Here is a 17,002-nt window from a genome sequence, read left to right as displayed (position 1 = left end):
TTGACTGTTTCTCTACAAAAGTGGTCGGGTCCGGACCATTTTTGCGACGGGTCCGTACCCAAATTTCTCTACCGCGTAAACGCGCCTTATGTTTACGCGGGACCGGTCCGGGCAATTTTTTTTTTACGCCCACTTTAGACACTTAGTTTTTTTTTTCGAATTTTATGAAAGAGGAAAAAGGAAAATGTTCGATATAATGTGTCCTGGGGTGGAATCGAACTCGGTTCGTCTGCCTGAAGAGCGAGTGTGATACCGCTACGCGCAATTAAAAAATTGCCCGGTCCGGAACGAATCCGGTCCGATTTTCGGACCGGATAGGCCTTCTGTTTACACGGGACCGTTCTGGAACCGGTCCGGAACGGATCTAAAACTGGACCTGCTATTTTGCAGGTCCAGTTATGGATCCGTTCCGGACCGGTTCCAGAACGGTTCCGTGTAAACACCTGGATCAGTTCCAAATGGTTCCATGTAAACAGGTCCGGTCCGGTTCGGTTCGGAACGGTTCGTGTAAACGTAGCCTGAATGGGAGGGTCTACATGTCGGCTGTCAGTTAAAGGGGCTTTGACACGGATTCTGCCAAATTTCTAACCAGCCAAACATTTTATTTGTGCCAGAGGAAACCTAAAAATAATGGTCCAGTTTTATTGACAATTGCTATATTAGAGCACTGAAACTGTAAACAAGCGTCATTGGCAACGGATGGAAATAGATTGCCATTTGAAAAATTAAGGCTTAATTTTTCAAATGGTTTCCGTGCGTTTCCAAAAAAATCGATATTTATAGCCGTGGTTTGATTTCTCACAGAAAATTGCGGTTCTATCTTCCTTTAGATGTTCAAAGATGATGATTTTCATGGGTTAAGGTGGCCCGCGGGTATTTATGAGGCTGACGGTTCCCTTTTTTAAACGCGTTTTAAAACGAGAAAACGTGAAGCGATTGCTTAGATTTTTGAGAATCTGAAAGAAAAATCCTTAAATTATATAAAATGATAAGTTTCATAGCGATCAAACGCGATTTGTTTAAGTTATGAGGGATTTTCGGAAGCCTTCGTTGTTAATAAAATGCGATTATTTTTAAAATGCCACGGTGATTTTTTCTGTAATTATCCCACAACGCTGCCAAACAGTTGAAGCTTACTCACAACAACTTACAGGAAAATCCACTCCGTAGATTTCCTGAACGAGCGACATCTTTACTTTTCCTTTAAAAACTGTTGTGTTATGCGTCTGTCTTGACCGTCGGATAAATGTGATACTTATAACAACCCAGTACCAGCCAGTTTTGAGGCTGAAGTCACCTTAATCTTGTGTGTAAAAGTTAAAAAGATCGTGTGTATACATCGAATGTTAGCAGTCAATAAAGGTGGATGGTTTTCAGCCGAATTTTTGAAAATATCAAACAAATGACGTTATTTCAAATTGCGAACAATTTGTCGATTTGTTTTGCATTTTTTTTTCAGCTGCAGCTAGAACAGGATATTGAAAAGGTTTGTGCCTAGTTTCAGCGTATTTCGTTCATACGGTTTGAAGAATTTCGGTCGCAAAGTCAGATACATTTGCTTTCCAAGTTCTAATCGCTTTGTAAACCTTGCATTTCGAATGAAATTATTCTGTTGTTGTTCGAAGAGAGGTGTTACTTTCAAATTCCGCACGATCTTCTGCTGTCAGGGAATACATGTGCAGGAACGGTAATGTTATTTTAGTAGTAATTACTTCAGGCTGTGTTTTTTCCAAGCCGCAGAAGATCATTGAATTGCTTCAATAAGTCAAGGTGATTTAACATAAATTTGCACTCCAATTTGCCTGCGGTTAGTTCCACTTCTGTTATTTTGCTTGTATATAAATTAGTTCCACTTTAGCTTGCTTGCGGGGCACTAGAGGGGGCAGGCGCGCGGCGGTGGGGGGGGGGGGGGGATTCAGGGGCGCTGGGGGGTTAAACAAGAGGGGGTTATTTCAAATCATAAATCAGCTAGGGTACATAGAAAGCTAATACAGCGGACTTGCTGTTTAAGTAAACTTGCTTTTTGGAAATGTTGCTACAGTAGCTGTAAAAAGTCCCTCTATTGATCGACAGAAATTTATCATTTTTGGCAAGAAAGATTGAGGCCCCAGATGGGTTGTTAATACCTTTTTTTTTTTTTTTTTTTTTCTTTTTTTTTTTTTTTTTTTTTTTTTTTTTTAAAAAGGGAAAATTTTAATTCTAGGAAATAAGGCGCGGAGAATAAAAAAAAAAAAATATTTTATATTTTATATAAAATTTTTTTTTTTTTTTTTTTTTTTTTTTATTATTTTTTTTCTTTTTTTTTTTTTTTTTTTTTTTTTTTTTTTTTTTTTTTTTTTTTTTTCTTTTTTTTTTTTTCTTTTTTTTTTTTTTTTTTTCCCCCCCCTCCACCAAAAATTTTTTTTTTTTTTTTTTTTGTTAAAATAAATGAGTTTTATATTTTTTTATATATTTTTTTTTTTTTTTTTTTTTTTTTTTTTTTTTTTTTTTTTTTTTTTTTTTTTATTTTATTTTTTTTTTTTTTTTTTTGGGGTTAAAGCTTTATAATAAAAAAAAAAAAAAAAAAAAGAAAAAAAAAACACCCCACCTACACCCCCCTCCCAAAAACGCGAAAAAAAAAACTCGCGAAAAAAGGATTTTGATTTTTCGCGAAAATAAGTACTCGCGAAATTTAGTGAGAATAAGGTACCCAGTTTGCACCAATGTGATAGTGAAAGTAAAGATTGAATGGCCTGTGTATTGAAATTCTAGGTTTAAATGATTATGACTTTAGAGAACAACAAATGTAAGAAATGAGTTACCAGTAGCCCACTGCTTTATTTCTTACAGCAAAATAATTAAATAAAGAAAAGAACATTGCTTAGCAGTTATAAATAAATTGATCTATTACGATATTTAAATTTATCTCCATACTGCTATTTTCAGCAAAGTGTGGAACAGTATTATAGAATTTGTATTTTGAAGTTAAGACTGAACCAGTTTGAGTTAAAATACAGTGGAAGAAAGTTTAACATTAATTTCTTACACATAGAGCAGTTTTCATGAGTGTCGTACCACCAGTACTCTGGCCATCACGGCGCGCATCCAGTGCATCACTCAGCACGGCGGCAGGCGCCGGCACGGCTGTCGGGTGGCCGGCTGGGTGGCGCGCTGCCATCACTGCGTGTCCGCCGCACCGCTCGCTAATGGAATATGCCATAAGTATTAGTGTGTTTACATTTGGATTAAAAAAAAAAAAACAACAACAACACTTGTACAGAACTTTGACTGTTTCAGAATCTAGAACATGTTGATATGCTCTGTAGAAAAAAAACAAAACAAAAGTAACAACAACCCAACAGAGTGGCAGTTGAGTCTTCAGTCTCAACATTTCGAGGTTTGCAATAAAAAACTTTTCCATGCAGTTCCTTTCTTAAAAGAAGTTCCGGTGTTAAGGGGGGCTGGCCCCTCCCCCCCCCGTGTGCATAAAAAAAAAAAAAAAAAAAAAAACCCCCCTTTTTTTTCAAAAATTTTTTATAAAAAAATTTTTTTTTTTTTCTAGAAAAATATTCATAAAAAAAGAAAAATTTTTTTTATTTTTTTTTTTATAATATATATTTTTTTTATGAGATTTTAAAAAATGTTTATATTGAAGGAGGCTCGGCCCCCCAACAGCCACCAAAAAAAAAAAAAAAAATACAATTCGCCCCCGCGAAGTGTGAAAAATGGGAGGTGCCATCCCTTTTATAGCGGAACTTCTTGTTTAATAAGGTTTAAGTTGAAAAAATTAGAATCCAGCTCAGCTGGTAGTGAAGGAGGTCATAGCCACACAGTGGTTAGGCATCGTATAAATGGCAAGTGCCATCTTCCTCTGAAAAGAACTGAGGGATTTGATGCCACGACAGCATAGTGTAAACATGACTGTTCTGCACAGAACAGATCTGGAGTACCTTGAGTCATTTTAGTTTCTGATATTTGAATTTGTGTGTTAAATAATTTTGTGACTATTTTTGTTTCTTGGTGACTTTCTTCTTTAGTTCTTGTTTGTACGATAGAATATCACCCTTCCATGGTGTTATCGTCTTCTTTTCACAAATCCAGATTTCCTTTGCAACCTAGAAAAAAAGAAAAAAAAAGTCAGAGCTGACATTAGACTGAGGAAATAGGGAGAAGTCTGCACATACCGTATTTACTCGAATAAGCGCCGCCCTCGAATGAGCGCCACATTTGGGACAAAAAAGTTAATAAGCGCCGCAGACCCGATGCGGCGCTTGTTCGAAGAATTCCGTTTAACTAAAAATAGGACTACAATGCAACTCTGAAACAGCCTTGGAAGTTCCTTTTCTTCAAAAGCAATGTTTTGCAGTTCAAGTTATTATGTTTTACTGCTCGACCATTCTTTTTCTTCTATCCAAAATTCTTACAATACGTAGTTCTGTTTACGTTTTGAAGGCCGTGAACTTTGTCGGGACAGCAAGCGCAACTACCTTCTTCCGTAAGAGACGAATACTGACAATCAAAATGCCCTTCTTTTAGTCACTGTAGAAGTTTCGTCTAGATGACATTGTTTGTGGCGTCCAATTTTTAAAAAGGGCTGCGGCGCTTATTCGAGTAAACACGGTAATCTAAAAATGCACTTGAATAGAGTGGTTTTACTAAACCCGTGAAATAGGTATTACACTTTTAGATACCATTTTATTGTTTTTCTTTGTTTAGTTTTGACCATTATGCATTATCTGTTAGATATTGTTTCACAGGTTAAATGAAATCACTCTGTCAAATCCATATCAAAATATTCATTTTATTTACTGGTTGAATAAATAATTTTATACACTGGTGTGACCATTCAGACAAATGAAATGTTCATGTTTGTTAACCTGAACAAGGCTTTTTGTCTGGCAGTACAAGAAACCAAATGTTTGTCCATTCAACTTTGCACCCATAGTTAACTGTATTTTTTATTTACCTGATTTATAAGTCTGAAGTCGTGACTAACTAGCACCATTCCTCCTTCGAAGTCATTGATGGCATCTGCCAAGGCATCAATGGTCTCCATGTCCAAATGATTTGTAGGTTCGTCAAGTAACAAGAGATGTGGCGCCTGGAAGGCCAGCCAAGCAAACACCACCCGACAACGCTGGCCATCAGACAGGTTACGCATTGGACAGATCTGTATTTTGATTTGAGATGAATCACTGATTACAAACTTTTTAATTTTTAAATTTCATTTTTTTACACCCCCTTCTTCCCCCCACTCCCTTTCACTTCTATGAGAAATGTGGTGGATTTGCAAGCCTGCCTTCTGAATATAAGACCTTATAGCCCACTTATTATTTTTTGCGTGCGCTCATTGGACAAAACGCATCACGTGGTACAAAATCGGACGACGGGTATCAGCGAATATACCCCGTCCGGTTTGATATCCGTCGCCCATTTTGTAGGCAAAAACAAAACAAACAAATGAAGTCATCTTATTCAATTTTAACTTTTAATGATAACACGGAGTTAAAAAACCACGAAAACCATCAACTTACATTTGTTTCAACCCCAGTTACGCCGGGTTTATTACGTAGGTTTTTTTCCTACAAATTTACTGGTGATAAAGCGCGCTGTAGAAATTAATCAGGGGGTTATAAAATAAATAAACCCCTTCCTGGCTCGCTTGTATATTGGAGGATAATGCCCTTGGCTGAAAGATTGTCCTCAAAATTTCACAGTTGGCCGAGAAGCGAACTGTTCATTTTATCTTTCAGCCTCGGGCATTATCCTCCAATATACCAGCCGCTTTTTCTCCCCCCCCCCCCCCCACCATCCAAAAAAAAAAAAAGGGAGGGGTAGGTGAGCAGTTCCCAAAACCTAAATATCGGAAGGGGTTTATTTACTAAATATGCCCATGCTACTTAACCCTTTACCCCCTAAAGCGAATGGTCTTTTTTCGTAAATTAAAAAATATAAACCTGATATCCATATATGATACACCATTTGAAAGTTCTTGATCAGAAAATTTCACAAAACACTTGTACAAACAAGAAGGAAGTTACAGTTTTGAAAGAAGTTGGTTGAAACATTAAAAAGAAAAAGATTTAAAAAATTGTTTCTCTCCGTATGTAATAGGTACATGTATACCCCTAAACTATAGCTTATTGTGCAGATCTCAGTTTACTGGTAAATTTCAGTAATGTTGCATGTCACTTACGTGTCAGGCAAAAAAGTTGCAAAAGTTGAAGGGGTGGTCAATCATGTTACAAATAGGGGCAAGGTACAATTTTATGCTTTCAACATGCAGATCTTTAGAAGACAAGTGTGATGTCAAAAATTCAAATAAATTGGACAAATATTGACCAAGTTATGGCACTATGTGCTAATTGGCACTCTTAGGGGTTAATATGCTTTCTTCCAATTACAATGACTGAAAGCATGTCAGCTTTTGTTCGTAAAATACTATGCACAACTGGAAGAGTTGAAATTATGAAAATGGCGAAAAACAAATCGCTCGCATTCACGTTTTTGTCTTGCCCACTAGAAAAAGAAAGAGACTGCTTGCAGACTATGGAAACTGGCCATGAAAATAAAGATTGTTGTTGTTACAAGGCCTGACTAATTGGTGAGCTTGACTGTATTTTATGGAGTGCTTTTAACACGCTGTCTTAAAACATTACCAAATTATGTCATACAAGTTAAGAGTAAAAGGTCTTTGCGAGCACTTGCGAGCATGTGAAAAAAATGTTTTTCTTTGCCAGCACAAGCAAGTTAGCTTTGCGAGCAACGAGCACTTTTCAAAAAGCTACCTCCACTTAAAACCAAACATGCGAGCAGTCATAGAAATTTGCGAGCACGAGCAAACGAGCATGCCACCTACTAAAATTTTGCAAGCATTCCAAGCAGAAGCCTAATTTTGCGAGCACTGCAAAATTTTGCTGGACCATTCATGATCTCTAAAGTATGGTATATTTTGGTTTCATAGAATTTTCAAGAATGTTTGATTTGGGAGATACTTTTCTCCAAAAGTACAAATATTAATTTTTATTTAGTGTTCAAAAAGTGTAAAATATGTAAGGTACCATCCCTTGTAAAACGAATGTTTTGTTTAAGGATGATGATGATAACGATATATTTTGTATGTAAGCACAAACCTGTTGTTTTCCTGTCAGCCCATATCTCCCTATTGACTTACGCATGTCCTCTACCTCTTTAATTTCAGGAAAGCATTTCATCATGAATGCAATTGCTGACATGTCCAATTCTAACATGTCTTGGAGATGCTGCAAGTCATTAAAAAACCTCACTTTACACATGGAACAAAACAAACAATCAAGCCTTGGGTTTTAATATGACGTCATCAAAATTCTAAAATCCGGAATCGCAAGACCCCTGAGTTTTTCTCTGGATTTTTTTTTTTGCTGCAAGTGACAGCAGTGTCCCTCCCCCTGGTATGAAAATTTGCAATTATTCATAAATGATTTATTTGAATAATACCCCCTTCTCTGCGTCCGCCGCCGCTTCTGGTTCGTGGCTGTCTCCGTGTGCGCCGTTGGCCTCCCCGCTCCCTTCCGGTTCGCGTCTGGCGGGTTGTTCGACTTCCTTCCTCCTTCTTCGCTCTTCCTTCACTCGTCGTCGTGTCTTCTCGTGTTGTGCATTGCGTGTCTGTCGGTCTCCTGTTCCGCCCCTCCCCTCTCCGCGCTCTGTACACTGTAATTGCAATGGAATACCCATTTCTCAAATCTTCAAGGAAATAGAAAGGAAAAGAAAATTGGTTTGAGAAATCAGGGTGTTCAAGAAATTGGGGATACAAAATTTCAGTACTTGACTATCCAAGGCAAACATATAAAAGCTTCAAGCAGAAAAATGTGATTCTTCGAGCTGTCTGGCATGCACGTGACTTTCTACTGAGGGTAGCAAAGGGTTTATGCGTGACACGTGAAAAGGGCAAAAATTAGTCCGTGACGCGTGAAAATAGGGAAAAAATTGTACCGTGACGCGTGAAAATAGCTAGAAAAGACGCGTGATTCGAGAATTCTGCTTTGTAAGTATACGTGACGTGTGAATTTGGTTAAAATTTGTGCGTAAAACGGGATCACGACACCCCCTTTGCTACCCTCTCTACTGATCTTCTATCTAATTCATTGGTAAATTGTCTGTATTACCATTTGTATAAAACAAATTGATCACTTTTTTTCCATGATCTATGGTCTTCTGGACCATAGGAATGATGTCAAAAATGTCAAAAACTTTGCTTGTGGCTCCAAGTGAGTTTTGGTTCAAGTTATCAGGAGGTTCAAGAAATTGAGGGTTTTAAAAATCATTATTCCACTGTATTACATAGAAGCAGAAAGAGTTAATTTTTCTTCAAACCTGATGATAGCGGCAAATCTTGAGGTGGTTGTGCCTTCGTATAAGCCCATCAGTAGGTGTCAATGTTCCATCAAGCAGTTTCAGAAGTGTAGACTTCCCTGCACCATTGGGTCCCACTAAAGCTATTCTGGACTCCAAGTCAATTCCAAAGTCTAGATTCTTGTAGATGGCAGGCTGGATAAAATAGATAAATACTAGTTATGCAGCTGTTCGGGCTGTCCTTTCTCGCCGGCCTGGCGGGTCGCGGTGGGCCTGTTCCGGGTGCTCCCTGCGCCATCTCGGGTGGTGGGAGGGGGGATCGTCGGCCCGTCTGTGGCTGTGGTGAATATGAAATAATAATTCAATGCAGCAAAAAAACACAATCAAGCCACGCTGTAATTACAAGTTCTTAAGGCACGGAAAGGTTACGGCGGACTTTACAAACCAGATGTTGCCAGATAAAAAGGACTATCATAATGGTACTGTAGTTTGTTTTTTCCTTGTGAGTATTTATGACCTTTTGGAACTTATCGATGGTTACACCGCTTGTTAGATGTGCATGCTGCTGGGGTTAAAAATTCCAGCTACAATTGACAAAGTGTTCATAATGCACATGTTACTTGTTACCTTCTCTGGTCCGTAGTTGAAGCTCATGGTTTGCACTTGGACCACAGGAGGGGCAAGCTTGCCACAGTCAGGGAAGTAGAATGTCAAAACCTGTAACACAAAAAAATTACCAAAGTAAAGTCTATGCATGAATGGGACAAGTAGTCACCGCAGCTTGTTTGATTTCCAAAAATTGATCAGAACTGACTTGGAATATCACTGCTTCCACTGGAGTGGATGATAATATTTTTACTGCTGTAGCCATAAGACATTGCAGAACACAAGGATAACTGCCCGACCGCCACATATCGACCGGGGTGTAGGGCTGCAAATAATTTTTTTTCACTTGAAGGACATACAGTGTATGTCCTACTTAGCCACCATCTTGTTTGGACAAAACAAAATTGTGGCTGGACAGATTTTTATTTATTGTTGCCGTAAAATGATTAATGATGACAAAATTGTCCAAACATCATGTCCGAGTTCACACACTTGGGATTTCGTTGGACAATAGCAAATTTTGATCTGCTGTTGACCAGCTGTTATTTACAGCCCTGGGGATGCATTCTGTGTATAACACACCACATCTAAGAGACACCAAGGTGTTTATAAGTCTGTATGCCAAGTTCCTAGATCCACGTCGAAGATCTTCAGCGTAACCCACACAGAATGCAGTCTGGCATCTCAAAACTAAATCACTAACGACTAACATTTTTTTCTGTGCAATCAGATAAGGAAGTAAATTAAAAAGCAGGTGGCGCAACAACGCCCGGTCACCCAACCCACCTCACCACCTGAACCCAGCGCAACGTCCTCGCCACCACGTCTCCCGCTCAGTGGTCGTCCACCAGTTCTGAGGTCAGGCCTCCCGGCTCACCACCGCCCACCGAGGAAGTCTTTTGGTGTGTAGAAAAAAAGGGAAATAGATTCAAATCCCAAAGGAGAAAAATTGTTTTTGTTCACCAATACAGCCACCCAGACATCACATGCAAATAACCTACTCTCAAAATAGTAAACATTTATGTTTTGTGTTCCCGGGTTCGTGTTCTTGTGTTCGTCCGGGTGTCTGGCTTTGTGTGCTGCGTTGCCCTCGGTCTCTTCGGTCGTGTGTGTGTCGGTTTGTCTGGTCCGTGGCTTTGGTCGTGCGTGGTTTTGGCTGTGACTCGTGTGTTTCTCGTTGGTCGTTCGTCCGTCTTGTTGTCTTTGTCGTTCTGTTCCGTCTTGTGTCTGTCGTTCTGTGGCGGTTCGTGTCGCCTCCTCGTTGTCGTTTTGGTGCGTGTGTCTCTGTTGGCGTCTTCTGTGTGTCCGCTTCGGTCGTCGTGTGTTGTCTTGGTTGCTTCGCGGTCCCAGTCGATTTTGTGTTGTGTCGGTGGTGTTCGTGTGATGTTGCTCCCTTTCTGTCTCGTGTGTTCGTCTCTCGTGGTCGTCTCGTCTCTCCTGGGGCTGGCGTCGCTTTTCTTCGCTCCTGTCTGTGTGTTCGTCCCTGTCTCGGTCTTGTCTCGTTTTTTTTTTCTCCGTCCCGGCTGCTGTGGCGTGTTGTTCGTCGGGTTGGTGTTGTGGGGGGCTGGGCCCAGAGCCCTCGGGGGCAGCCACACCTCCCCACTGGCACCGGGCCGTCGCCGGGCCATGGTGGGGCGGCACTCTCACCACTGCGCCTCCCTCTCCCCTAGCTATTTTTATTACAAACAGGATTTTACAAAATACTTTAGAGCTTGGAAATGAAAGGACAATGCAGGAAATTCTCATCACCTTGTCTCTGGTGACTCTTTCTGTAAGTCCATTGGCCATCATCTTACCAAGAACCTTTTCTTTGCTTTGTGCCTGTCTTGCAAGCTTAGCACTTCCATGACCAAACCTGGCAATGTAGTCCTAAAATCGCACAGAAAAGAAGAAATAAAAATGTATAATGTCAATGTACAGCTGTACTGATTAAAGATAATTTAGACTCTGATCTGATATGATTGCAAAATTTCATGTGCTCTGTGTTTGTGAGAAGTGCATAAAATTATCTGGCATAAGAAGTCAGCATCGTTTTAGTAAATCGCTTCAGGCGTTGTGTCCATCGCAGCTTTCATTACTGAAAGCTGCTAAAACTCGGCCTTTTCGGTCATCATTCTTCTATAGCCAGATAAAAAATTTATCTCCAAGTTGTATGCAATAATATTACATAAAACACACCTTCATATGCTTTATTTGGTCTTGCTCTCTGCTGTACTGCTTCATTTGATTTTCCTCAAGTTCTGCTCTTGTTTTCATATAGGTATCGTAATTACCCTGGACAAACAACAAGGCATACATTAATGTGGCAGGTGGGGTGGCCTAATGTTTAGCACGCTGGACTCCAGATCGAGTGGTCCGGGTTGGACCCCTGGTCAGGGCAATGCCTAGTGTTCTTGGCAAAGAATTTTACTCTCATAGTGCCTTTCTTCACCCAGGTGTATAAATGGGTAGTCTACCTGCCAACTTAATGCTGGGGTTACCCTACAATCGACTAACATCCCATCCAGGGGAGAGAAGAAATGCACCTCGTGGCTTCGTGCTATGAAAACCAAGATAAGCTCCTGCCTGAGGGGCCACTAAGGCTCAAATGCAGACTTGATGTTTACATACATTAATGTACGTAGTGGTTTATGTGTTGATTGGTCATTTCTTCCACTTGATGGTATCAAACAAATGTCAAATCATTGATAAACGAGCTGTGGTCATTTTTGCCAGGTTATAGGTTACCATGATAACAATATAACCTGCTGTTAATATATGTTGTGGTTTAATTTTATACAGTCCGACCTCTATTAAGCGGCCACCCTCGGGACTTTGAAAAGTGGCCGCTTAATAGAGGTTGGCCGCTTAATAGAGGTACAATATAACTTGGATAGGAATTGCAGTAAACATGATTTTATTGACTCTATAAAGCAAAATGCTTTTAAAAAGTGAACATATATGAAGATAAATACAAAATTCATTGAAACAAAACATCAAGTGCATTTCCAGCCTATGCATACATGTAGTTCTAGCTCTAACACAGAGGGCATGTAGTTGAAATGTACAGTATTTCTTCAGGTTGATAACGTGCAGAAAAATATGCAAAACATCGTTGACAAGTTTCTTAGGCCTTAATTTTTGCATCAACAGTTACGAGTATGTGAAAAAATTTAGCTCAATATATTTCATGGGCGATTTATTTAAATATCATCTGTCACCATGCATTTCACTTGGAAAAACAATTTGCTGGCCGCTTAATGGAGGTAAAAAACCATATAAATAATACACGTGCGGCAGCAAAAAGGTGGTCGCGGCCGCTTAAGAGAGGTGGCCGTTGAATAGAGGTATCAAATACAGCCGTTTACTAACAAATAAATCGGGACTTTGGAAAGTGGCCGCTTAATGGAGGGTGGCCGCTTAATAGGTGGCCACTTAATAGAGGTCGGACTGTATTTGGTTTAAAATTTTTCAAGCCAGTTTGATTTCTATTTTCCATTGTCTCATATTCATTATCATAATCTAAAACAAAGGGAAATAAAAATCAAACTGGTTTAAAAATTTTTAAAACAAAGATAAAATTAAACCACAACATATACAATTTTTTGTTCAAGAAATAAATAACTTAAGGATTTAAAAGTGTCCAATGATTCTTACCCCATAATAGACAAGCTTTTGTTTATGCATGTGTATTATGTTAGTACACACTCCATTGAGGAAATCCTGTGAATGTGATATCATCACCAGTATCCTCTTGTAACTGCAAGAAATATACACCAAATAAAGTTTTCACTTGAGTGTCGAAAGTACTGTAATTTGTGTTTGCTTTGTTTTTGCATTACTAAGCTTTGTGATTGGTTTGAAACCCTCGCGCCACTTTCTCAGCCAATCAAAAGTAAAACCAAACCAATTGTGACTAACTCGCGCATGTTTTTCCACGCTTCGTGCTGGCTACATGTATTTGCTTCAAGTTTTGATTGGTTCACTGGATTGTCTGTGTTCTTTGTAATTGGCTATAAAGTGATTATTTTGGTTTTACGACACTCAATTGAAAACTGCTCTACATGTATTATTAAATTACTTTAAATTCTATCGGTAACAAAGAAATAGGCCTGTTGTTATTAGCTTGCTCATGATCACCTTCTTTTGGAATGGGTGTCACCACGGCTTTTTTCCAGACGCTCGGGAAAATGCCGTTACCAAGAGAGCTGTTAATGATGTGAGTGATCGACAGTAGAATCGTTGGAAGGCAGTCTTTAATGACGCGTACAGAAACTTTATCTAATCCTGGTGCTTTGTTTGATGGCATTGAAGTAAGCATTAAAATTGTTATTTCTATTGTAATTTATTGTCACTGAAACGCCCCGTAAGGGGAGTGTCAAATTAAAGTATTGTATTGTATTGTTATTCTATGATTACAGCTAATATCACAAAATTTACCTCTAGAGGAAAAATATGTAACAGTACTATTACACTCTGGCTGACAAACAGTCACAGTGTATGCCCTAAATGATGGGAGGTAAAGGTCTTACAATTATTCATTTTTATTGATGTTAAAGGGCAAATAAATCTTGATTATAAGTTTGAACATGTGATCCTGAGTCTGTACACTTAATGTAGTTGATAAGTGAAAAGAATGAAGAAATTATCTTCTCAGTTGCATTCCTTTCCATGAAAAATATGTCAGTAATGTAATCACTGACAAGGAGGCACTCTGTGTTTGTGAGAAGCACATACATGTACAGTATCTGGCTTAAGAAGTCAGCATTGTTTAAGTAAATCGCTTCAGGCGTTGTGTCCATTGCAGCATCCCATGACTGGGAGCTGCTAAAACTCGGCCTTTTCGGTCATCATTCTTCTATAGCCAGATAAAAATTCCATCTCCCGTCAGTGGGTGGATTGGTTGGTCGGTCGGTCGGTTGGTGTGTCAGTTGGAGGTTCAGTCGGTCGGTGGGCCGGTTGGTCGGGCAGTTAGTCCGTCGGTCGGTCCATCCATCAGTCAATGACCTTCATGTACATGTTATTGCCCATATTTTATTAATAAAACATCTTACTGTACCTTTTCAGCTCTTCCTCGAGCCACACACAGGCATCCAGATCCAGATGGTTTGTAGGTTCATCAAGCAAAAGCAGTGTTGGTTTCACAAACAGGGCTCGTGCCAAAGCGATCCTCATTCGCCAACCTCCTGAGAAATCTCTTGTTTTTGTCTGTTGCATGGAAGGAGTGAAGCCCAGACCATCAAGAATCTCAGCAGCTCTTGTTTCTGCTTTGTCAGCATCGAGGTCATCAAGTCTTTCAAAGATATCTAATAATCTAAAAGAGATAAAATCTTGAGGTTATTCTACTAATTAATGGGAAAAAGGCAAAGGTTGCATTCATGCCTAGTGACCCATAGAGCCGGTTCTTGCAACTCCAGTTTTCTAAAGCATGAAGCAACCAAATGTACATGTGTAAGAGCACAATACAACAAAATACCCAGCCATGTATCGAACCTAGACTGTTTGATCCAGACTTCACTGCGCTCACACAGAAATGCAAATAGTATATAGTATATTTTTAAATTCCAATAACTCACCATCAATTTTTGCTCAGACAAAAAAATGATGTTTGACATAATGTCCAACCGTGATTAAGGGATCAACAATAACTTAAAAGGAAAATGGCTGGCAAGAAGTTGGTTAGAAACAAAGACACGATGCACGTTTCTTTAGAGCTTTGTTATATCAGTATGGGATGCTTTGGACCTAGTCTTAGACATCCCACGAGTGGGAGAAGAGTCAAGTGCGTAAATAGAGATGTTTATTCATACTCGCGCTACTTTGTAATCAAACAAGGGTGATGCGGTACCTTTCACTTCCTTCATCCCCTTGTTTGGTGAGTTCAGCCGCCTCATGTTCTAGTCTGGTCCTCTCCTCATCAACCTCCATCACACACTGCAGCGCTGTTTTATCAGAGGCTTCCATCTCACTCTTCAGGTGGAATATGTCAATATGTTCAGGAATTGGGATGTCCCTGTTTCCTATTGTTTCCAACATGGTGGATTTGCCTATCAGATACATAGAAAACAACAGAAATGAATGAAAAATAGTTCTAAAAGTTATTTAACCTGTGAAACAACATCTAATAGTAATAAACATCTGACCAACTAAATACAAAAATATCACATATATCACATAATGCACTTATCAATGGTTTGCCCCAGGATGGGGGGAAGGGGGGCAACCCCAGGGGAATTTGACATTTTTTGGAATCCAGAGTCAAATTCCCCACCCCTGTGCACCTAGTGAATGTCAAATTTCACATTATCTCCTCTTAAATTTCTAACCCAGCAGACCATTTTAGATGTCAAAATCCCTTCCCTGGGAGAGCTTCACGATGTCAAATTCCCGTGGGTTGACCGCCCCCACCCCCCATCCTGGGGCAAACCATTGATAGGTGCATAATATATGGTAAAAGTAGCGGCCCTTTAGCCCTTGCTTCCTACAAGAAAAAAAATTGCTAAGAATCACATTGACCTAAAATGTTTCTTCCTTCCTTTGATGGTATCAAATCAGTGGTGTTATAATTTTTCCTGACATTTCTTCAAAATGTCCATTTTTGCTGACTCAAAAAACCTCCCTGACTTCTGGAAACAGCTACATGTACATTTACTAAAAAAAAACTGCAGTGTATTCCAAAGATTCTTGCGACTGTTAATATTTACTGTAGGTTCAATAATAAGAGTTGAATAAAATACAGTGTAAGGGCGATGCAAGCAATCTGTCTCCCACGTCGAAACAATTTCAGTGTCAGCAGTTTTATGCTCTACAAGTATGCAACTTTTTTAAAAAAATTTTTTTTTAAGCATTGTTACCGTAATTACATTATTATCAGCTACAATGATCAAGACAAGTATTTGTCTTTCTTTTCCGCGAAACCTTCTAGAAGAACAGATTTATGATGGTTACCAAGCCATTACAACTGAATGGTAAGGAATTCTAAAGCACTTCCGTTTGATTCGAAATATTTTCACGAGTAAATCATTTTTGCTTTTTACACTTCTATCGTTTTCATTCGAGAAGAATAAACGGTGGAATTCGTAAAATATATCTCTCAAATAAGTATTTCTATTTAGAAAGGTCAGTCAATACTTAGACGATCCCGTATGTTCGAGAAGAAAGAAAATATTTATGCCACGCGCGGTGCCTTCGAATCGAAAAAATCAAAGAACTTACCGCATCCATTTAGGCCCAAAAAACCATATCTACGACCACAGTTCAACTCGAGTTTTGTATCAGTTAAAAGTTCAACTCCATGGAAAGTGATGGAAAAGTTTTCAATCTTCAAGTCCCGCGATTGTTCGTGTGATGCCAAAACGCCGGTACACGAACGATTTGACAAATCCAACTTCACGGAGGCGCCATTTTCTGTCGTCCCGTTCGAATTTTCAACTCCATTTTCTGTCGCATCTGTGGTCGGTTTTGGCTTGCCTCTTGACTGAGCAGCAGCCTTTTTCTTTGCTTGACGTTTCTTCGCTGCTTCTGAAGGCATAATTACGTTCCTTAGCTTAAAAAATGTAAGAAAATTTTAGTAATGATAACACGAGTGCAAACAAAATTTATTACGATTGCGCCATAGACAACATGTGCATTATATTCTTGTTTCCAGGTCCTCTCTGATTGTTTCAGTTGAAAGAGTCTGGATTTGATTTTCATTTGCCGCCATGTTTCCATGACTACTCGCCAGAGTTGAGAGGTTTTCAAAATGGCGGTGGCTCGCACAAGAGCGATGGTTTCCGAAAGCTTTGACAGTTTTGTGGCGCCTGTGATAAATAAACCTGTACCAAATCATCTCTTGGAAACAAGTAAGTGTATTCTAGAATCTTACTACACTGTTAACATCATCCAAAAGAGAATTTTTGTGGAGATTTTTTTCAGTGATATTTGACGGTAAACTTTGCAAATTTGGTTTGCAGAGATATATGCTAAAGTTGGACAGAACTCCATTTTGCAAGCCAAACCCTCTGTGATTCACTTTGATGGATTTCAAGTCGGTGAAAAAATCACCAAAACCCTTGTGAGTGCCATATTTTATTTTAATCTTACTTATGTAATTCATAAAAAATTT

At 39.1% G+C, this 17,002-nt stretch overlaps 2 protein-coding genes across 4 annotated transcripts in view; one reads left to right on the top strand and one right to left on the bottom strand.

Moving 5' to 3' along the window:
- Positions 1-3,674: 3,674 nt before the first annotated feature.
- On the bottom strand, positions 3,675-16,515 carry LOC144659428 (ATP-binding cassette sub-family F member 2-like). The gene is made up of 11 exons (XM_078519860.1): positions 16,111-16,515; positions 14,744-14,942; positions 13,955-14,209; positions 12,553-12,655; positions 11,095-11,190; positions 10,666-10,785; positions 8,938-9,027; positions 8,332-8,505; positions 7,113-7,241; positions 4,946-5,149; positions 3,675-4,094 (listed from the first exon to the last, which is right to left on the bottom strand). Exons 1-11 carry the CDS (start codon positions 16,424-16,426, stop codon positions 3,984-3,986), a joined length of 1,797 nt encoding a protein of 598 aa, XP_078375986.1. The 5' UTR covers positions 16,427-16,515; the 3' UTR covers positions 3,675-3,983.
- Positions 16,516-16,550: 35 nt separating this feature from the next.
- Positions 16,551-17,002, top strand: part of LOC144659424 (cilia- and flagella-associated protein 221-like) — a 38,972-nt gene continuing 38,520 nt past the window's right edge. For 2 of the 3 annotated variants that reach the window (XM_078519854.1, XM_078519853.1), the window contains exons 1-2: positions 16,606-16,739; positions 16,851-16,951. In XM_078519854.1, the coding sequence (XP_078375980.1) occupies positions 16,640-16,739; positions 16,851-16,951 (201 nt within the window). In that variant the 5' untranslated portion in view covers positions 16,606-16,639. Of the gene's footprint in view, positions 16,740-16,850; positions 16,952-17,002 lie in introns of all 3 variants that reach the window. The other variant, XM_078519855.1, reaches the window with a different exon arrangement.

This window comes from Oculina patagonica, chromosome 7 (assembly GCF_052425735.1).
Source record: "Oculina patagonica isolate OP01 chromosome 7, crgOcupat, whole genome shotgun sequence".
Classification (NCBI taxonomy): Eukaryota; Metazoa; Cnidaria; class Anthozoa; order Scleractinia; family Oculinidae; genus Oculina; species Oculina patagonica.
This window is presented reverse-complemented; position numbering and strand designations above follow the sequence as displayed.